The 23780-nt window shown below is 41.8% G+C and overlaps 1 protein-coding gene across 9 annotated transcripts in view; it reads right to left on the reverse strand.

Moving 5' to 3' along the window:
- arhgap23a (Rho GTPase activating protein 23a) overlaps window positions 1-23780 on the reverse strand; it is a 91997-nt gene that overhangs the window by 37512 nt on the left and 30705 nt on the right. For all 9 annotated transcript variants that reach the window (XM_021309744.2, XM_036147785.1, XM_036147784.1 and 6 more), the window contains exon 2: window positions 95-298. In XM_021309744.2, coding sequence (XP_021165419.2) covers window positions 95-298 — 204 coding nt within the window. The remainder of the gene's footprint in view (window positions 1-94; window positions 299-23780) is intronic.

Below are 23780 nucleotides of genomic sequence, written 5' to 3' on the forward strand. Positions count from 1 at the left end.
CAAAATGACAAATAAAGTTGTCTAAGTCTAAGTCTAATATAAGCAACGAAAAAAAAAAAATGACCAGAGTCTGGCGGAGATCCACAGGTCTCACCTTGAGGTTGGTGTGCAGAGCAGACTCCGGAGGGTAAACAATGAAATGCCGTAACGTGAACCCGAAACCCTGGGAGTTCTTGTGGAGGACCAGCGTCCGGGGACCCTTCCAGCCCATGCCGACCCCCTCCCTTCCCGGCCGGGTCGCCATCGGCGGCCGAGGGTTGTCACCTGCTGAGGAGTGACCATCCCTCCGCCCCTTAGCCTGCAAACGCACAAACAGGAGGGGATAAATTAATGATGAAAAGCAGAAACATATGGATACTTTGAATATGAGGGAAAATTACGACAAATAATAGAACAAAGTGTGGATGTACAATCAAATACTGCACATGAATCCCCTACTATATAATCATTTCTATTTTTAGCCCATGCACCAGCGCAGCAGTGCCGTTTTCCAGATGCAACGCATGCTCTGGTTTCTCTAGGAAGCACAAGGTGACTCTGCACTCTGTGACATTAACCCTCAGCCGCTGGATTTTACATTAGCAGCTTCCTGGTGAGATCCTGAATACAATTCGCGTTCCGGTCAATCCCGCATGCCAACCGAACCGAGAACAATAGCCCATAAACACACTTGAACAGGGGGTCTGCTATCAGGAAGGGCTCCAGGCTGGACAGAACCAAGTCCGGAATGTGGGATTCCATTTCAGACTGCCGTGACCGTGGATCGAGGATAAAGGGCCCCCAACGTTTTTTAGGCTCGGCGCAGCCGGTAAAAAGGACGATTTCCACCCACTTTCCAAATATCTCATTCCTCCTGCTGAGTAAATACGCTGAGTGAGCTCAGCTGACGGCCACATGTGAGAACTCTCACCCTCATGCTGCCCTGACGACACACATCTGTCAGTCAAACGCAATCACCTGACCAAACAGGGAAGGAGGGGGAAGAAATGGGAGAGAATGAGCATGTCAGAGGTCAAAGGTGAAATGGCTTGCATGGAAAACCCGGAAAACTTTATCTGACTTTAAATCATTTATGGTATAGATCACAAAAATGAGTATGGCTTCACTTTCCAGCATGCAAATCGCCTTACAAGGTTCTGGGTTTGATCTTAATGGTCAAAATGTGACATTTACAAGTTTGCTAACCTAAAGGGAACAAATGTTATGAATAATGTCCACGATGGGAAGCCTGATGACAATAGAAACATGACGCCTGACTCATATAACTCACCACCGTCAGGGTGTGAATGTGTGTGTGAATGGATGAATGTCTAAAACTGTAGTGGGAAGCGCTTTGGAGGTCGTCAAAACTACTTAAAGCGCTATACAGCCATTTACCATTTATCATGTTAACTCCCTCTACATCCATACTAACAGCTATGAGGTTGTTTAAGGAGCCGATGGGCCTGGTGCAATCAGAAAATACCCATGCATGCATTCAGTCACCGCCGAAAGCCACATCAGAACCACCCATTGCACGTTTTCTGGACTGTGGTACCCGGAGAGAACCGATGTCATGAACAAGCAGAACATGCTAACCTTCATACTTTACTGAGTTTTGAACCTGTGACCACTCTTTGACGGGACAATGCACTGCAAAAACGGAACTAAAAATAACTAAAATGTTCTTTAAAATGAGTGTATTTGTCCTTGATTTGAGCACGTAAATAAGATGATTTGCCAATGGAATAAGATTTTTGCACGTAAAATAGGAACAACTCGTCTCCAGCATCTTATTTCAAGTGCAGGATGTCTTATTATCTTATTTTAGGGGTCAAAATACTCATTCCATTGGCAGATAATCTTATTTACCTGCTCAAATCATGGACAAATACACTACTTTAAGAATATTTTAATTATTTCTAGTTCTCTTTTTGCAGTGTGACCACTCTTTGATGGGACAATGCCAACAACTGCTCTCCTGTTTTCAATGCAGATGGAAGTTTTCTGTTTTTGTTGGTTACTTTATTTTAGAAACAGAATAATGTACGCAGCCTACTATATGTTTTTAAAAGCCACTCACACACAAATAGGCCAATATTTCTATAGAAATAAAAGCTCTTCTATAATCTTCTATAGCACCTGCTACAATTACTGTACAGTGTTAGTTTATATAAACATTGGCAGATGTTAAATGCGTATCATCTCTCTGCAAATAGCTTCTTTTTTCCCACCTTTCATCCGAGTAAATTAAAGTTAACGTCGCCTCACAACAAAACAAATGAACAGTTTCAAACATATAGGCTCTAAAATCATCTGCCACCGACTCCAGAAGTCGTGAGATCAAAAGAACAAGAGGGACGTTTTCAGCTTTTTAATTCCAACAGGCTACAAATCAGCAGCGAGTAAATGGCACCTCAGTTCACAAACATCTGTGATTACTGAAGCGCCTTGATGTGGAACGGCATTTTCTTTGCTCCATGCAGCCAGATTAAGACACATCCAGTGCCCAAGCAAGGGCTCGGCGATCTGCAGCTCCAGAGCTGTTCTTTTGCGATCACCAGGATACGTTGTGGATGCATTCTTGAAGATGAAGGGTCACAAGAGTTCTCCATTTTCTCCATTTGAGAAAGCATGGCTCTTACTTTGTGGAAGCTTTCTAAATCTTTGCAGACAGTGTCTTAAGTTTTTGTATCTCTTTAGATCGAGGCATGATGTGTTGGTTGTTTTTTTTCTTTTTTTTTTCTTTTAGCCTACGTTATGTTGTCAGGCAGTGATCAATTAGTGAAATTGAACCAAACAAATGGTTACTGACAGGTAATTTATGAATTAACAAGGGGGGCAACTATATTTTCACACTGGTATAGGTTGGTTTGGATAGCTTTTTCTCTTCATAAATGAGATCATTAAAACATATTTGTGGATGTACTAGGGCTGGAGGATGTAGAAAAAAAGCATATCGATAAAATAGAAATCCTATTGGATCGATATCGATAATTAGCAACAAATTCAAAACATATATTTTAAGTGCAGCACTGGCCATTTTATGCTATTTATAGATGCAGAACACACAAACACTGAATTCATACTCAACCTTTTATCCAACCCACTTTTAACCAAAATTGCAAGTTTTTTAAAAAGTAAAAAAAACGAACGTGTGCTCTCTGAACTCTTTGAAGGGGGCGGAGCTTGGTTCCTGGGTCTGCGTTGTGATTGGTTGGGAGGATTTAATGACCCGATTAATTTAACCTACATGGCTAGAATGCAAAAGGAAGGAAAACTGTTATTATATTGAACTTTTTATTGACCTTTTTTTCTATCATCGATAAACGTCTATCGATTGATATATGTATTTATCGAATTTTCGTCTAGCACTAATATGTGCTCAGGTTATCTTTGTCTGATTATCTGAAGCACAGGGGAGGAAGGTCCAGGGTTTGAACCCTGACTTGGAGTTTGCATGTTCTCCCTGTGCATGTGTGGGTTCTCTCTGGGTACTCCAGCTTCCTCCCACTGCCCAAAAACACGACTAATGGGTGCTGTCAAAAGATCCCGTAGGTATGTGAGTAGGTATGTGTTTATTTTCCATAAAAATGGGAAGATTCATTTGGGTTTATTCTACTCCAGGAAAACATTTTTTTTCTCCCTTGTTAAAAATGCTTGACTGGAAGAATTTTATTTTTTCTAGAAATAAAAAAGTAAAGTCGGTTGTGGCTCCTTGGGAACACAATAAAACAACAATATCTTTGTGCTAGTAGGTTTCAGCAGCTCTCAATGATTCCTTCTTAGCTGAACACCTAAATTAGCTGGTTTATTTAATTCTTGCAAATTGTTGCATTTTCTGAATCAAACATTAATCCCGTTATTTTGTTTTCAACGTAAGAATATTCGTTTATTTCCATTGTTAGAAAGAGAGAAGGGAACGTTTGGAGGGAACACGACTCTAATAACCCCTAAAGCAACTTTCTACTTCCTACACACACTGATGCATACTAAACCCATCAGCTAACACACATATGTGGCAGGTGTGTGTGTGGCCACACAACAACAGGAAGTGCCTGGCTAGAGGCAGGAAGTGGAACAACCAGGAGTGCCTATAAATACAGTTTTCTTCATCAAGTTGCTTCCTATTCCTTCACTCCTCTTTCTTCTTCCTTCCTTCCTCTCCTCCTCCCCTCAACCTCCTCTCCCTCCTGTTCATCGGGCGACTTTGTGCAATGGAAACCTTTTTTACCGCACAGTTTCTTTTCCCCCTGATTTCATATTCCATTGAGGAAAAAGAAGGATAAAAAAACTAAAGCGAAAGATTTTTTTTTTTTTTTGCAGATTTGTGCCAGGGAACACACAAATGTCAGCATATTTTCAAAATCAACTTCCATAAATCTGGAAAACGTTTAGCCTGCCAGTCTAAACGATGTGAAGTGGGGCCTGCCGTGTTCTCTCAGAGGAATGCAGCGAGACACAAAGAAGTGTGAAAGGAAGCAGGAGCGCTCAAATCAACGCGACGAAGACAAAGAGAAAACGAAAGAGCAGCGAAGAAAGAGAGAAATGAGGAAGAATCGGAATGAATTCCTCAGAAGGAGCGGTTTTTGGTTTGGACAAGTTGAAACACACACAGGCACGTCGCAGGGCAGGGAGCTCAGGGAGAGAGTGAATGAGAAGAGATGAGGACGACGGGGAGCAGGAGTATCGTGCCTCGGCGAAGGGACAGGCTCCAGCACGCCAGTTTCGACCACATGGCCCCTCCCGGCGCTGGGAATACCAAAACCCTGTGATTACCCAAAACACACGGGGTCTGAGCGGCTCTGGACTGAATCCCACTCGGCTGCTCTGGACTGTGTGGGCTGCGTGTTTCCTTCTCGGATAATCAAGTCTACAGCTGACCTTTCCGCCCCCCTCCCTCAGGCCGGAAAAACACCTCTCTGGTCACCTCTCACCTTCTGGTTTGTGTTTAAAAAAAAAAAAAAAAATCCCTTCAGACACGCTGACACGGTCCGGCTACGGCGGGAAAGGACATTGTGTTTTAACGAAGAATGCGCGTGGAACTTTTTTTCCCCGAGGTTTTTCAGGCTAATCTCGACTTCCCAAACAGGCTCGAGGGAAACGCTGAGAAAGCAAAGCAGCAATTTTATTTTCTCCCACTCTCTCACAACCTCACACAGTTCTTTGCCTTAAACCGGGAAAAAAACAAAAAACCCGTTTCAAACCAGCTACTACAGCGGTAAACAACTGAATGTTTCTGAGTGGACATCTCAGAGGGATCCCATCACCGCCTGGTGATGTCGTCATTGAAAACACACTTCACTGGAAAACAACTGAATATGTAGAGAAACCTGTAATGCCACACAGGGGTTTAGTTTTGTTAGTTCGCACAACCACAGCAAGAGACTAACCCTGCGGTTATTCTTGCTCCTGACATCATCTACAAAGCCTGGAATTACAGTTAATTGACTGAAAAGGCAATAAAGAGAGAGTAAATTGTTTTATTTCCATCAACTCAGCACAGATGCCAAACTTTGAAGCATTATCAGCCTTATTGCTGGATAAAAAAAAAAGCTGAAACTAATCCCTGTGATCTGAAATTACAAAAACTCCAGAGACAAAAGGATTTTGTGTACATAAGAGGCTTTTCTGCAACCTGATGATATCAAAAAGCTGCATTTAATGTCGTCGGGACCGGCGTGCATTTCATCCAGAGGAATGCAGCGGTGGCCGTAAAGACCAGGTCCCACTAAAACGCCCGGCAGAACAGGACAATAATAGTAGTTTTAAAAAGCTGAGAGCTGCAACCTGTTTGAAAGTGGAGCTATATGCCTACGAGCCGTTAATCCGTGACAAGAGTCCCGACTTACCGGCCATACAGACAGAGAACTCCCCCACCTCTGCACGTCCAGATGCATCCTACGCCCCGACAGAGGGATCCATACTGGATCTACGCTAACAAAGCCCAGGAGGATTCAAAATAACCTTCTTATCACACCTCTGTGTCAATATGAGTATAGTATGTGTGCTCAAAAACGAGTCTAACCCAGTCGTCCGTTCAACCAGGCTGGCAGGTGATGATGCAATGTCAGTTAAACAGGGTTTTCTACTCCGAGGGCAAAACATTTAGTTTTCCTGTCGTCCGACTGACCGTGCCAGACTTGGCTATTTTGATATAAACCTGAAACTGTTTCCAAGAAGAGCTGCAGATTTAGAATAACTTTAACAGCACGACTTGGTCGGACAGTGGGCAGAGGCACACAAGTGGTGCATGACGCAGGTTTAAATGTGGCCTGGGGATTTTCTGCTCTGGTCAACTCTGCTTTTGACTTCAAGGAAGGGAATAACAAGCTGCAAAGCCTTGGTTTCCTTTTTGTTTTAAGTTGAACATCCACATGTTGAACCAGGAGAAAATATTCTCAAACTTTAGTAGAAGGAAGCTTTCGGAACAAAAGGCACAAAGTCTTAGTTGTTCATAAAAAACAAATCACAACTGATCAGGTTTTAGCTTCTGAATCTATCCTATCTAAAACTTGTTTCATCTAGTAAAATCAGGCTTTGAAATTTCCAAAATTTGTTGAAAATGTCCATCCATTTATTGCACCTTACAGTATACAGCTTAAAAAAAGACTATCTACAATATCTAAAAGTAGAGATGCACCGATCAGAGAGTCGTCGTCAACTTCTTATTTTAGTTTTTGCAAATCTTCGACCAATACCTATTGTATCCGATTCCAATTTTCTGTAAGAACTATAATCAAACCCGCTATAAAAATATTTTTCGTTGCCATAAGTGCTCATTAACGATGTGACAGAATGTGGTAGAGAAAAGTGGCTGTAATCCAGAGATCGATTTGAAACAAAGACAGGACTATGTTTGCATTTGGAGATATTAGCAATTAGCAGGGTTAGCATAACTAACTGTAAACATCAGTGTGTGAACCCTGGAGCATGTAGAGCTGCAATTTTCAATGTGCATTTTCCAAATCCAGCATATTTCCCAACAGACAGATGCTGCAAGCTCAGCAGGATGAAACAGAGCAATTTTAGTTCAATTCAATTCAATTTTATTTTTATTTATATAGCTCAATTCAGTTCAATACGTTTAGCTTGAAATCAGCTGCAGCTCAGTTCAACGAAGCATCACCACGGAGGATATGGATTAACTTCCTGTGGCAAAAAGCTCCTTTAAATACCTGAATAATTCGGGCAAGAAATGACCAAACCCTGCTTCCTTTTGAGTCTTCTTCACTCAGTAACAGTGACCACAATAAAGAGTGTTGTAACTGTGATTGCAGGTCAAGCTGAAGTTTCTCTCTGATTTCTCTTTGGATCTCAATCTAAAAGCCACAGCTTTCAGAATTACTGAATAAAAGTCCAGATAATCTGACATGATGCTATATCCCTTATTTCATCAAGTTTCAAGCTCAGTGTATCATCTTAGTGATCCTAAAATACCATTTTACTTCTATCAATCCATTATTTTTTTTGTCATTTTTCAAAGACTCAGGGAACGAAATGGAAGAAAATTGTGTCTGTGACAGAATGTTAGAAACAAGGCAAACAAAATCTTCTGGGGAAAAAAAGCACAAAAGAAAAAACTGAAAGACTTCTAGAAAACCTACTGAACCGCTCTGCTTGAAGTAAAAACGTTTTTTGATGTGGACGACTTGGCTTACCGCCCAGGGCAGCACACCCCAGGGGGTATCACAAGCAGTTCGGGGTCGGCTTCGCTTTCTATTGTTTATTTGCATGTCCAGTCAACGAATGGTTCCCCTCTGTGTTATGCAAAGTGAAAGCACTTAAAAAGTGTCTGCGAAGGCAAATGGCTCTGAGGTTTGGAGCTGATTAGCAGCTGGTACTGTTAAATTAAAAGGACAATTTCATCTAGACTGTATTAACTTTCCAAAAACACTACGACTCATCAAACCTGAACACAAGATTATTCACTTTCCTTTAAATACAGATGTTATATCCGTTCGAGGATGCATTTGTGTCAGAGCCACCACTGAATGAAAATATAAAGAAATACAAGTTGTAAAAAGTGACCACAATCAGACGTAAGCCTTTATTTAGCTCTGACCCGACTCAATTATGTACAAATCTAATTCCAGATCATGTCTGTTACAGATTAACTTTTTCACTATTTCATTGCTGTTTTTAAATCACGCCGACCTCAAACCAAAGCAGTCAAGAGTTCGTTCTTCAGTTCGAGGGTTGCTTTCACACATCATAGACATCTCGGCGATATCACAAGAAGCACGAAATTCCGGGCCGATTGTTAACTTTAACGGCATCTGCAGCAGACAGTGACGAAAATTGTGTTTCCTCTCAACTTTCTGAGAAAATGTAACAGACTTTTTTTTTTTTTTTTTTTTATCCAGAAGAACAAACAGTGAGTGTTTGTCTCCTGCCCCCATGCTGGCATTCCTGACTGCGGCATGTCAAGCTGTCAGGGGTGGAGATGGGGGGTAGGGAGGGGGTAAGATAGTAAGAAAAAGGTAGAAAAGGGGAGTAATATTTCACATGAGTAGTCACATGATTATGAGATCATACAGCGGTGACAGTATTTTATGAGATATGTTGTGGCCTGTCTCTTTCCTACAAGAAGAAGTCATCAAAAGTGCCACTTTTGCCCACCCTCGTCTGTATTTAGATGCTAATTAGGACCCCCTGAGAAGAAGGAATCACACACATTAACCTTTATCTGGCACGATCAAGTGATGATAATGAAGACCTAAAACGATGATCAGCTTGCTCTTGATTAGCATTTGAAAACGCACATCTTTATGAATGACAGTAGGGGTGGCATATATATTACCTTTAACAAAGACTTGAAGCTTATAGCCTTAAAAAGATGTAAAGACGTTGAAAAGAAAGCTAGCAGGTTTGGAGCTGCAGAACAAAACGTGTTGCAAATAAACCCAACTGAACAGAGCCTAAAAAAAACAATAAAAAACTAAAATATTCAAAGATTAAAAAGACTAAACGTTGTGATATCTTATTTTGTGGCACTAGTGGCCGTTAGTACAGTCGGCTCTACCCGTGCGCCACCAGCAGCAGCCAACATTTAAACAATACAGATTAACGTTAAAGTTTTTAAGCTTGCGTCACTCTGCCAGGTAACACCGAGAGGTTGTGCACGTCAACACCGCTGGCATGCACAACTGGCAAACTGTGGTTTCCAAAAGAATGCGCAGTTCCTCTTGGTGTTTGTACAGCTAATTCTGCAGGATCAAGACAAGATACCTCCGATGTTGTTTCAGAGTATGAGCAACCGGACGAGACCTGCCCTTTTTATAACCTGGTTATAGTTCTGGTTATTTTAAAGCTTAAACAAGCTACTTGAAGATCAAGATGAAGGACATTTTTCAGTCAATCTGAAAATCGGTTCTGGTGGTACTCCAGACATTACAGCCTTGCAAACTAAAGCCGGGGAGATTGATATGCTATTGGAGCATCCATACCCTCTGTTAGAGACTCTTTGCCATCAGGCAACCAGAGCCACAGCAACTCAAGGCTGAACTTCTCGATACCAATCCATGATTTTCCCATGATAATAGCTTCAGGAAGGATGTTCCGTTTTGTTCTCCTCTATTTAGTACACAATGAAATTACAGTAAATTCTGTTGAGTTAATAAACCCAATTCTCATTAGACGTAGAGTAAATGGTAGACAATAAGATTAGCCCCAAGACACCAGCCTGTCTGCGCCGATGAAGACAGGTGCCCTTCTTCTTACCCGAAGCTCGTTTGAGCTTTGGTTGCGCGAAGCCGGCACGGCGAGGGGAGTTGGGCTCGCGGCTCCGTGGAGAACGGCCAACCAAATGCAGCGGGGCTCCGGGGAGCTGCAGTCCACGCCGACCGGGTTCTGGAAGCTCCAGTCCGACCTGGCTGGCGCGGGGCACGGGAGCATGGCGGCAGGCATGGGCGCGCCGAGTTCAGTCAGACCCGCATCGCTCACCACCACCATGGGCCGCCGCGCGCTCCCGCCTCAGCACAAGAGTCGAGGCGCAGAGTCCAGACGCAGAAACAGAGATGAGGTTAAAGTTTTCTCTCGGGTCTTCAAGTCATTCGCTCAGACTGTGTCTGGATCTGCTGCCTCCGGCGGGCTCCACTCCATTGCTTCGTGAGGTTTAATCCCACACTTTCCACATCGCTCCTGTTGTCCAGGGATCAGCTCTGTTGGGGTCGTCAGAGAGAAGGAAGCAGCGGATGGAGGAGTGTGTGGGCTCAGAGGTAGGTCTGGTTTCCCGCACGGAGACGCACCACAGAGAGAACAGCTCACGGCGTCCCTCTCCCGTCGGTGTCCGGTGATGTTCTGCAAACTAAGCCACACTGTCCACCCCCAAAACACACACTGCTGTCCCACAGGGCTGGATCCTCAGTCTGTCCTCCCTCCCACTGCCCTCTCTTACCTCTCTCTCTCTCTCTCTCTCTCTCTCTCTTCTAACCTCCCTCTGTGTCTTTACTTCCAAACAAATCACTTCATCTCACCCTCATGTCAACCCTCAAACTCCTGTTTACTTTTCAAAATGAGCATCAGCCGTCCCGTCATTAACTCCTTCGCTTTCTGTTGCGTCTTCCTTCGTATTTGTCTTGTTTGGCTGTATCCAAACCGGTCCGACAGTCATCTGCGGACGCACAACGCTGCACCGCTGCAAGGCAAAACTTTCCAAAAAGGCGTTGGTGCGGCCAGCCGTTTGGAACGAAACTACAAAAAAAAAAAAAAAAAAGGAAAAAAGGTGCTACTCCACGGTGGATCCCTCCGTTGCGGCGTGCAGAGACAGAAACCGGCACCCGCACACGTGCTGCATGTGTGGCGAGTTTGCTCACATTGACAAAGATGTGATCCCGGCACTAAACTTCACCGAAGCCAGCCCTGCCTCCCCCGCCTCCTCTCCGCTCAGAGGAGAGACAGAAAAAGGAAGCAAAAGAGAAAAAAAAAAAAAAAACTGAAAAGAGAAAGAGGCCAGTTGCCAGCACAAAGAGAATGGAAAACATTTGCCCCTTGCATTTATATTCTTTAGGTCGAGAGTGGAAAACAGAGAGAAGGGAGGATAATATCGAACACGGATGAATGAGAGCAACAAAAGCTTTGCTGAAAATAAAGCAACTGCATGTCAACGTGACCCAGTCTCTTACATTCCTGCTTCAAAAACATACAAAACAGTGGCACCTAGACTTGAGAGATGCTTACAAACACTGTCTAAAAGACACTGACATTAAATCAGCCGAGGATCACTCCAATTATTTCTATCATCTAAACGCCATAACGAGAGATATTTCTTCAGAATATTTGTATTGCTTTAATTAAAGTCAGACGTCTACATACAGTAGGATTAACGTGCTGTCAAGCAGTGGGGCAAACCCCAGATGATTATTTCAAAGCTTTGTAAGCTTCTGATAGGATCATTCACAACACTTGAGTTACCCGAAGGCATAAATGAGAAAAACGGAAATCAACGAGAAAATTGTGGACGTCCGGTTCATCCTTGGGTATAACGCACAGGCGCAATCGTTATCTATTTAAACAATTGTATTATGCAATCATAAAAACACCATGGAAATGTCCAATTCATATGCTATTTATTTAGGATACAGGAAGGTTCTGTGTCCCAGAGTTTTAGTCCAAACACAAAAAAGCAAAAATTTTGTGAAGATGCTCAAACAGGATGAAGGCATTATATAAAACCAGCATCTTAAACCAGATTACAGTTTGCAAACAAACACAACGTCAGAGATGAACCAAAAATGACAGTGTTTGATCATAGCGGTCGTCACAAAACCCAGGTATTTTGTAAAAACACTGTTTATTTACATGCTTACCAGAAGAAAAAAATGATTCACCGCCATATTTTTTACTGGTTTCCATTTAAATTGTCTCTTAAATAGAGTCAATTCCTTGTTTGTGTGCAGTAAGCTTGGCCAATAATGCTGATTTTGATCTCAGTACCACAGAAAACCTGTGGGCAGAGGTGAAAAAGGTGTGTGAGAGAGCAAGGCGGGCTACAAACTTTACTCAGTTACACCGGTTCTGTCAGGAGGAATGGGCCAACATTCCTGTTTACTATGATCGGCTAGTGGAAGAATACCCCAAAAAGACTGACCCAAGGCTAACAGTTCAAAGCCAACTCTACCACATTTAAAACAATGCATGCAAACCTCGTAATTTTAAGAAAATGAAAGATTTTCTCTCATTATTCTGGCATTTAGTAAATAAAAATAGATTTTCTGTCATTTTAGAAATCTTAATTGATCTAAACGTTTTTTAAAAGGTTACTCTGATTTAAAATAGGGGGGGAAAAAACGCGGAAACGGGAAAAAAAAGAGAAAAATATTTGGTTTCAACTGTCCATATGGATATGGGCAAGAGCAGCATACAGGTGCCCATGTCACTGCAGACGCCCTCTGCTCCCAGCACTTGTCACGTCCGCTAACAGCGGGGTTAGACAGGTTTCACCTGTCGCACAGCGGGACAAGTACCGACTCGACTGCAGAGGTCTGTCATCCATAGACTGTACCCTCTAGGTACGTTGCACGGCGTCAAAGGGAAAACACAACAGGCTCAGACGGTTTGCCAACAGCGGTGAGGTGAAAAGTTAAAGACACGTAATCTGATCACAGAGGAGCAACAGGAATCCAAACATCTGTGAAAAATAAGGTATCAGTTTACAACTTGCTGTTAGGAGTCACAGCTGCAAAAATACAACTGAAAATAAGTAAAATGTTCTTGAAATGAATGTATTTGCCCTTGATTTGAGCAGGTAAATAAGATTATCTGCCTGTGGAATGAGTATTTTTACCCCTAAAATAAGATAATTAGATATACTGCACTTGAAATAAGATGGAGATGAATTGTTCCTATTTTAAGTGCAAAACTTTTATCCCATTTGCAAATAATCTTATTTACCTGCTCAAATAAAGGAAAAATACTCAAAATTTCAAGAAAAAAAATCATATTTTTAGTTCTATTTTTGCAGTGACAGTGTGATTTCTTAACACCGCAGCTGTTTAGAGTTTGGGCACGTACTTTTTTCATCTGCAGACACTTTTTCACACCGAGGAGGACTTTTAGGTGACTTCCGAACAATTGGTTACAGTACATTCAACAAAATTCATATCACCCATTTCAGTTTTCAAAACTATGTTTGATATTCTTTCTTCTTCACAGTTATGTCCTGATAAAAAAAATATTTAAGTTTGTAATTCTAATGTTAAAAAAATGTGGAAAATTTTAAGGTGTACTAATTTTCTACACTAATGCTCATGAGAGGAGCATGACCTGTATGTTTTACTTTCACATTTGAGGATATAGTTGGTTATGCAACTTTTAAATAGGAGTAATTAGAAAAAAAGAGTGTTTAATAGTAGAACATACAATGGGTATACTAAAAAGAGCAGCCTTTGAGAATGTAGATCAAATCATCTTATTAAACCCTCTGATTACCAGATTGATGGGGATCAGAATCAGAATCAGAATCAGAATCAGACATACTTTAATAATCCCAGAGGGAAATTGCTGGAAAGGTTACAGATCTTACATTTCAAACAGAAACTTCAGTGTCTTTATTAGTCAGATTTGACTGATCTAAAGTGTGGGGTGCCCCAAGGCTCTTAATTGGGCCCACTTCCCTTTTTGCTAAATGTACACACCCCTTTGGATAAATCACTAACACATTTCATAATCTCTCTTATCACTTATATGCAGATGACATTCAGCTCTACAGCTCTTTCAAGAATTAAGTGGTTCTTTAAGCCCTCCAAATTACTTGAATGCCTGAAAGAAATTACAAACTAATTGAAAACTAAACCGAGCTCTGAGAAGACAAAGGGATTAGTACCCCGGAAGGCAATGCGTCCTACGATCAGAAAAAAGATTAGTCATCTGAGTTCTGCCGTTAAGTCAAACTTAAGGAATTTAGGTGTTGTTTTTGACCACATCAACGTTGCTTGAAGGTCACTCACAATAGCTCATTTTGGTCATGTGAGAAATATTTTGGAATCTGAGGTCAGTGTCAAAACGGGAACTTGAGAGGGTTACTCATGCTCTTATTTCCTCCCATTTAGACTCTTGTAATACACTTTACACACATATCCACAAAAAGGCTCCTCATCACCTTCAGTTAGTCTAAAACTCTTCAGCAAGACTTAAGAGGAAAAAAGCAGAAAGAGCTGAAATCACTGCTGTTTTAACGGCTTGGCAGAGGTTAGTTGTTTATTTTAAAATTCAGTTTAAAATCCAGACTTTAACTTTGTGTGGCCAAGCTCTTTCCTATATTACTGAACTCTTAAAGCCACATACCCCAACTTGAGCCCTCAAGTCCTCAAACCAAATTATACTCGTAGTCCCAAGGACCAAATACAACACTCCATGAGATAAATCTTTCCAGACTAAGAGTCTTGATTTGTTTTAAAAGCAGCTGAAGACATTCATGCTTTAATCTACAATATTATATTAATTAGACAATATTATTGTATGTTTTGTAATTTTCTTTTTAATCAAATTTTTTATTTCATGCACTGTTTCTGTAAAGCACGCTGTGATTGTATCTGTGCAAGGTGCTATATCAACAATATTTACTTAACATCAGAGAACGTGTTGCTTCAGCGTTTGAATCATTGAAAAGATGAGTCATATGTTGCCATTAGCTTGCAATGCTTGTATTAGCTTGCCTAGTAGGCGTTTTATTATCTAAAAGCTTCATACCAGATCAGTGGATGACAGAAAACAATATGTTATTGTCACTTTAATTAAATCAATTACATATATTCAAATCACAGTGACAAAAGAGAAAGCTGTTTTTTCCCCCACACTAGATACCACTTGGACCCTATTTGGCATTTATTAAAATGGCAAAATACGTTAATACATACACTGCAAAAAGGGAACTAACAGTAAGTAACATTTTCTTGAAATGTGTTTATTTTTTCTTGATTTGAGCAAATAACTAAGACTATTTGCCAATGGAATAAGATTTTTGCACTTAAAATCAGAACAGTTCATCTCCATCATCTTATTTCAAGTCCAGGATATCTAATTATCTTATTTTATGGGTAGAAATACTCATTCCATTGGCAAATAGTCTTATTTAGCTGCTTAAATCAAAGGAAAATACACTCATTTCAAGAACATTCTACTTACTTTTAGTTCCTTTTTGCAGTGTATATACATATATAAATAGATATAAATAGATATGTATACACACACTGCCAGTTAAATATTTGGACTTAACCCTTGTTATTCAATGGATTTTACTTATTTCTATGACTTTTTACATTGCAGATACATAGTGAAGACATTGAAACTATGACTCAAAAGTATTTAGAGTTCTGTATCAAACAGAAAGAACTCAACACATATTGTATATTTTAGCTTTGTTTGTTTAGATTACTGCCTTGGTCAGGTTAGTCACCTGAAATGGTTTTCCAACGTCTTAAAGGAGTTCCCAGAGGTAATAATGAAAATAAAGACAAACCAGAGGGCGAGTCCAAACTTTTGACTGGTAGTATAACCTTTTTTTGTTTTCATTATTTGGTAAAGAGAGATTGACTTAGTTCTGCATTTGAAAAGGTCAAAAAGTCCCTTCTTAAAAGGATACTTGGGTGGATCCACACCTCATTGAAATAGTTCATTGAGTCACCTTTCACTATCGCACACAGGTTATTACACATAAAGCCACGAGCAGCCCAGGCAGTGAATGCACATTCACACAAACACAGCCCTCGCGTCTCACTGAGTCACAGCTTGGTATAAATACACAAAGCTGTGTAATTATGGTTCCTCTTAAAGTCACAAGGCTCCGGGCTGAAAATGGGGGTTCTCTTCACTCTCTGCGGTTCAGACCAGAGGAACCGCCCTAACGGGTCACCATCCAGGGAGCCCAGGAAAAGGTCTGACTCTCCTAATTTATCAGGACTTTATACAGAAAGATGGTTGGAGGCATAAGAGGACAGGTGGATGGACTGATACATGATGACCCACATCACCTACGGTTTGTCTGAATCATGTCGGAGCGTGCCGGCAGCTGCACGACCCTCGGCTATCTGCAATCTAAGCGAGCCTTCCTTATCTGTCCTGGACACTATCTGATGCACTGCACCTAGGTTTTGACAAAGAGCACAAAGTTAGGAGAAGAAAGCTCGTCTCAGAGGAACGCCGTCTCGTGGATAAAACCTGGATCTCTCAACCAGCACTTCTGAGGGACGTGAGGAGGGAGTCGGTGCGAGATAAAGCCGAGCACTGCCGGTTTAACGGAAAGATCGGCTCGCTGATGTGTTTTGACCTCCTTCACACTCATAACAAGACACAGAAACCTTTCAGAGTCACTTCCTTGCAAGACAAAAACAAGTTTTTTTCCCCCCTGAATCCCCACAGAGCTGTAAAAAAAAAAAAAAAAACGACGAGCTCTGACAGGAAAACACTCAGGAAAGACAGGAGTGAAGCGTTTCAGACTGCTGTCATGACCGAACCAAGCTGCAGACACAACGATGTGGTGTTATCTCTAAACACAGGGTGCAAAAAACTTCAGGAAAGGGTCACGACGGGACAGTCTGGCTTGTGTGCTCACAATGAGAAAACCAGAGCGGCCCAGACAAAAATAAAGAGCTGCCCTTGTGGAGAAACCCCTCAGGATAATTCAGCATACTCCTTTCAAATTTCTTTAAACCTTCAAAAAACCTCGGATAAAGTTGCAAAAGCTCCCGAATAAAGCAGTGCTGAACAGAGCCAGACTTCAAACACTGCAGAGTTGTTGGTCTGAACCCAAACCACTGATCTCTGCATCCTGTGGCTCTTTACACCTTCAGCTTTGGCTCTTAAAAACTTATGTTTCTAAATGTAAAGGTAATTTAAAATTGCTAGCTTTAGGGTGCATTATTTCTGCAATATATGCATAACATTTCCAGAAAGAAAGAAACTAATGGTGTATAGAATGTTTTATTATCGCTAAATTAAGTATCTTTTTGTCAGTAGGTTGCAAACGACTTGCTTTTTCATCATTTTGATGCCATATGCTATAAAAATCAAATGTCCAATTGAAGAAAATGCATTAAACCTAAACATAAAAATACTGTTGGTTAAATAATAAAAACTGTTGATCTTTAATTAAATTTTTTTAAACAATTTTCCAATGGTATGCTATAAAAACAAACTCCTGTTTCAAAGAGAGGTGTAACTTTTGTGGCTCTAAACAAAATTTCTAGTAAAAATGGCTCTTTAAAGGTTGCTGACACCTGGTCTAGACGGTCATTGTGAGCCAACTTTCAAAGTGGATTCTATAAAAGCAATTTGCTAGTTTAAAAGGGGGCGTGGCAGCTTGAAGCAGGTTAATTTTAACTTTAATCTCCAGTAAATCCCATTGACTCAGAATTGACGGGCGCAGGGTGTAGTTAATGGTTGCCGACGCTAGAGGGCAGCCACAACCCAATGTCTGACAGAACACGGGCAAAAGAGCATGTTTTTTTTTTTTTTTTTTTTTTAAAGCAACAGCAAGCTGAAAAGTGAAAGTGGAAGGTGAACGGGTGCAACATGGTGATATATCTGCATTCATCTGTGACCCTTTTTTTTTTTTTTTTTGTAAATCAGAACAAAAAAAAAAAAGATGGGAGCTGAAAAACAGCAGCTGGAGATCAGAGAGGTCACACCTGCTGGGGGCATTTAGGGCCACGGCAGGTGGAGGGGAAGCGTTTGGGGGTCCGGCGTCCCACACATCTACGTTTGAGGGGATCCGGGTGGTCCGCCGCCCCTTTTGTCACAGCGAACCTGACTGCTGAAAGGACAACAACGACGCAGAGAGGGAAAAAGAGCTGCCCAGCTGACCACATGATCATCCGCAGGAAGCCGAAGCCCACATTCCACGTGTTTGAGCTGGTTCAGGGTGGAAACTCCTACAAAACCATCTCACTTATGCAAGATATGTCCATGCAGCTGACATCCACATTTACACTTTTTAACTCCTTTGTGAAGAAAAGAGGCGTCATCCAGCTGCACTAATGCACTAATGCACTTCGTTAGTGCTTTATTGGAGTGATTTGAAAATCCTCACTGCAAAAATGGACCTAAAAAACAAGTAAAATGTTCTTAAAATGTGTGCTTTTGTCCTAGATTTGAGCAGGTAAATAAGATTATCTGCCAATGGAAAGAGCATTTTGACCCCTAAAATAAGAAAAATTAGACATACTGCACTTGAAATAAGATGATGGAGATGAGTTGTTCCTATTTTAAGTGCAAAACTCTTATTCCATTGGCAGATCATCTGATTATTTACCTGCTCAAATCAAGGACAGATACACTCATTTTAAGAAAATTTTACTTAATCTTTGTTCCGTTTTTGCAGTGTTTAAATTCTCAAACATCCAAAATTAACCTGCAACAGAAAGCCTGACAAAGAAAGTAAAAGGGGAAAAAATATGTGTCAGATAAGAAAGAGACTCTTTGTCTTTTCGCTCCGGAAAACAATAAACAAATAAGCTTTTTGTTGAATTTATAACAAATAAAGATGAACTCGTGTCACAAGGGAGCGCTGGATACACTAGTCACTGTGTGAAAAACCAGAAAATGCCAGATAGAAAGTGGGAAGGAGAAAATAATGGAGGCGGGAATGTTGGCTGAAGCTTGGATCACAAGAGGGGGAATATTTACTGGACAGAGAGAAAGCTCGAACAGAAAGACGATGAAGAGGGTACATTTTTTCCAGAAGTGCGACCAAAGATTAAAACCAAAGTCGTCACCGTACACTATGAACTTTTCCCGAATTTTATCACGTTCTAACCACAATCCTTTTATGTGATACACCAATACAAAAAGGCTTTATTATTGTGAAGGGAAAGAAAAAGGCCCAAATGTTTTTTTTTTTAATGTTTTTACAAAAAGAAAATCTGTAAACCAGTGGCTTCCATCTGTTTTCAGCACATCTGGGTCAGTACTTTGTAGATCCAGCTGTTGGGCCTTGCGCATCAGGAGCCTGACATTTTTGACAATTCTTCTTGCTCGGGTTCATTTAGACTGGATGGAGCGCAGAAGGTTCCAACACTTGCTACACATCCAAGTTGGATTTTGGTCTGGACTTTGTTTCCTCTGCAATGTTTTTTCTGTGCATGTACAGCACTTTGAATCCTCTTGCTACTGAAAAGTGCTACATAAATAAACTTGTCTTGCCTAATTGTTATCCCACCTGAGCTCTGCATCTCGGCAGCTCCCCCAGAGTTACATGGGCCTCTCGCCTGCCTCTCCCTCCCTGCTTTTAGTTTAGGCGTACGGCCATATCTTAGGTAGGTTTACACCCATAATGATGGCTTGAACAGGGCGTTGTGAGCTGGTCAAAGCCTCGGATATTGTTTAATAACCTCACCCTAAATTAAAAATTCACCAAAACTTTCTGACTGTTCTGTTTCGTGGTATTTATGGGGTTGTTTGTTCACCAATGTTCTCTAACAAACCTCCGAGGCCTTCACAGAAGGGAGCAAGAGTTTATTTGGGGGCTTCAGAGGAAAGTGAGCTGTTTACTGCTGTTTATATATATATATATATATATATATATATATATATATATATATATATATATATATATATATATATATATATAATCCTATATGAGGCAATACGCTGTAATGACTCCGCATAGACAACCTTCTCTGCTGCATAATTTCCTATAACTTCAGTGCAAGAAATACAGGCAAAACAAAGAATTTTTAGAACTTTTCTGTCAAATCAGGGAAGAAAATCTAACATTTCCCAGCATTCGAGACATTCGGTGGTTAAGACTGGACCGAATGTGAGTTTCTATCTGGGAGACAAACATGTGTTGGTACCCAGAGCACAGGCATCATGTTATCCAGTCCACTAAGTGGAGAGATGGTGCTCCTCTTTAACCTGATTAGCAGGGAGTGGCTCCGCTCCTCCAGCACATTCTTCATGTTCAGGTCTACACTGAAGCCGCCACAATATCAAGCTTGCTCTTTAGCATTGCTTTCTTCTACCTTGCCTTCAACATATTTAAAAAAAAAAAATTACAGACAAAGGAAACTGAAGCTGCAAATCCATGGGAAAATGATTATGCAAATGACAAAAATAGCAGCTTGTTGTTCCCTAAAGCATCACAGCTTGTATGGAAACCCAGACTTAATGAATGGTTGCATCCGATTTAGACATGCAAATAAACGAGCCTTTAGTCGAGAACTACGGTTTGGCTGTTTGGAGACATGTTGATGTCGCTTAATTAGGTTCATTGTTAGCCTGAAGTTGCTTTCACAGATTATGTGGTGTGAAAACCGTGGTGTGCCAAGAACGCTCGAATCAAAACAAATCTGTTCCGGCTAAAAGTGCAAAAGAAAGAGCGGCGAAGGCTCTCCAGGTGAGGCATCCTGCCTCCACCAGGAGGCAGCGGCAGCGCGCAGAGAGGAGGAGGATCCCCAGCTGGAGGTTTCTGTGGAGCAGATACATCTGTGTGGCGATGCGTGTTCGCCATCTGAACAACATCAGGACCGATGACGACATCAGGCAAGTAGAGCTAACGCTGCCCTGCCGGCACTGTACCGCCCCCTCCCCCTCCTCTGTGCTGACCACAACCGCTGGGAGCAATCAGAGCGTCACGTCTGAGCTCCGCTGCATTGGGAGACCCCGCCCCTCTTCTTTTTCTCCTTTCCTTCTCTTTCTTTCAGAGACCCACAGGCCTCCAGCAGGCCGCTAGACCCTCTCTCTCTCTCTCTCTCTCTCTCTCTCTCTCTCTCAACCCCTTTTGCCTGGGGAGGAACGCCGCTCCGTGCCCCCTTGTTTATATTTAGCTCAGCCCTGCTACTGTGTAATTAGCATGAAAATTATAACTCTGGGGCCTGGAGGTGACGTCATCTTTCGTTCTGGGCCGCATTTAGCTTGCATCTCTGCCCCAAAAACCAGGCAGCGGTGCAGCATCTGGGGAACGGTGGAGCCCGACGCCAAGCCGGATCGGGAAACTGAGAGAGCCGAGGAGTTTAAAAATACAAAAACGAAAAGAGGCTGCAGAGCCCGAGTGTTTATTGCAGCTTAAACGGGAGAGAGAGAGATGGCCTGCTCGCCGCCTCCATCGGCCCTGAAGTTTCCATTTGAGGTCATCTGGTTTTTACATTCCTGCCATGCACCGCTGCTCGCCCCACACTGGAGGAAGTCCTCCTTTGCTCTGTTGGCCCGGGACCGTACAGTTCGCAGATCTTCAAAGTGGAAGACGTGTGCGGAGCAGCCATTTAGGGAGCTGGTTGGAGGCACGAGGAGCCGTTACAGCTGGGCGTCATGGGGTGAATTTGGTGGATTATGTCGGCTTATTTGCACTTTTTCAAACAGATCTCTTGAGTTCGAGTCGGTGTTTACATGCAGATAAATTTGTCCAATTTGTCAATTTTTTTGAACCGGCATTTGTAAAACTAGGAACACTTAAAGGCATTCTCAAATATCCAAAATCTTCACTAGCCCTGGGGTACAACAAAAAAAAAAGAAGCAAAGATATCTATAAAAGCTGTAAGGGGTCAGAAAACACAACAAAGCAAACAAAATAAACATAATTTCACAACAACACGTTATGAAAACATGCCAAGAAAACTGAGAACACATTAAAACTATCAGTAACTGAACATTGGGCCTCAGTCAGCTTGGATCCTGTGCCTTTCCACTCTTTCACCAGACTCCAGGTCCCTGTTTTTTTTTAGGATAAAATGCTAAATTTACTTTTATCTAAAAAGAGGACCTGCCCTTCTTCTCCCTAGCTCAGGTAATATGCTGCTGATCTTATCTCTTGCCCAAGAGTGGCTTTCTGATGATAGACGAGACGAACCAGCATCTACTATGATAGATTGTTTCTGAAAAAAAAAAAAAAACATTATTGCAGCTTATGTTTTACGTTTATATTAATTTTTTTCTATTTTTTTTATTTATTTTTAACTGTAAAATCAAATTTCTCTCCACTCCAGCCAGGAATGAAGGCTGATATAACGGCATATTTTGAATACAGGAGGATTTTTTTTTTTTAATCTGCTCCTTCCTGTTGACAGACTACAGACGGTGACGCCCAGCTCAGACTGGTCTCTGGAGGACGGGGACACTCGTGTCCTTGGCTTTTCTGACACAGCCTGTCCCGTTTTGTGTGTTTTAAACGGACGACAAGGCCCACGTGCCAAGCTTGTGATGAAGATGGGTGTTTAGCCTCTGTCGCTCCGCATTAGTCTTTCCGATGAACTGAGTGCGTTCACCCTGCAGATACAAACCGACCTCGGCGGCTCGTGACGGGCCTCGCCCAAGACCAGAGGATCAGACTCGCACCCTCAAGCGGAGCGGGGTCTCTCTGTTTTACTGGCCAAGGGGATGACAGATAAAGGGTTGCGACACCAGAGGTCCACCCTCACATATGTTTTCACTCTGTCATGGAGATGAAAGGCACTCTGGCATTGCTCAGAGGGAGCGCAGACGAAGCAGAAACATACTGTACTTTTAGTTTTTTTTCTACATTCTGTCACTGGAGGAAGTGAGGTAGAGGAACCGTAGAGAGAAAAACCTTTTATGGCACAATTATAAGCTGCTGCGTCCGTGGGTGACGGCTCAGAGAGAGGCAGCGTGCTCACACGAAGCGATCCGACCAAACGGGAAAAATGAAAGCAACAACAGGAGAGTATCCTGAAGCAAATGACCAAAGAAGGCAAAAGAGAGTCGGAGCAGACAGCAATCGGCCAAAAAGACAGGAGAAGAGGGGGGGGGGGGGGGAGCTGGAAGCTTTGAAGATGTCAGCTGCCGTAAAAAAGAAAAACTACCCTATTAAAAAGTGCAGCGATAGAGATAAAAGAGCAATAGGAAGGGAGAAGCGGCCACAGATACGGTTCAGTCAGAGCGTGCAGAGCTACTGCATTTGTATGGTTGGTGTTCCTGGTTACGCAGCTACTTGTGAGAGTTCCTTTTCAGTCCAAGAAGACACCCCCCCCCCCCCAAAAAAAATACATATCTGCCTACTACGGTTTGGCACATTAACAACTGCAGATGATAACAGCACATCCGTTCAGAGAGAAGTCAGGTTTGTTTTGACAGCAGGGGAAAAAAATGACGCCGCAGGTTTCAAATTAACGTGAATTTCACAGAAACAAAAGGCAGCCCAAGACACGGGACAGGAGATGATCAAAATGTTTAAATCTAGAGTCAAGAGCATGAAAACGCACCGCCGTTCCTCACACACTGCAAAAAAGAACTAGAAATAAGTAAAATATTCTTTAAAATGAATGTATTTGTCCTTGATTTGAGCAGGTAAATAAGATAAGATGATTTGCCAATGGAATAAGATGTTTGCACTTAAAATAGGAACAATTAATCTTCATCATCTTATTTCAAGTGCAGGATGTCTAATTATCTTATTTTAGGGGTCAAAATACTTATTCCATTGGCAAATAATATTATTTACCTGCTCAAATCAAGGATAAATACACTAATTTTAAGAACATTTTAGTTACTTTTAGATCCGTTTTTGCAGTGCAGTCATTGTTTGTAAAACAAAAATAAAGTTATAATGGGAGCGAAAGCAGCAGCTATGGAAGGAATCGGCCAGGTACTGCTAAGTTAAACACCAAATTACCTGATCACCATCAGAGTGAGGCGGGAGTTTTCAGTGTGCTGACACAATGCCAAATAGGGAAAGACAACAGCTATGACATTAGAGAAGTATCATTTCACACTTAAGAACCGTCCAGTATTTAAAACAGCCACCAATCTGCCCGCACACCCATCTCAGACTCTGATGTTAAAATTCATGACGGGACCGTTGGGGGTGGAAGGTATTCCATGTATTCCTCTGCATGCTGATGGACTCTTGT

This window comes from Fundulus heteroclitus, chromosome 16 (assembly GCF_011125445.2).
Source record: "Fundulus heteroclitus isolate FHET01 chromosome 16, MU-UCD_Fhet_4.1, whole genome shotgun sequence".
NCBI classification, from domain to species: Eukaryota; Metazoa; Chordata; class Actinopteri; order Cyprinodontiformes; family Fundulidae; genus Fundulus; species Fundulus heteroclitus.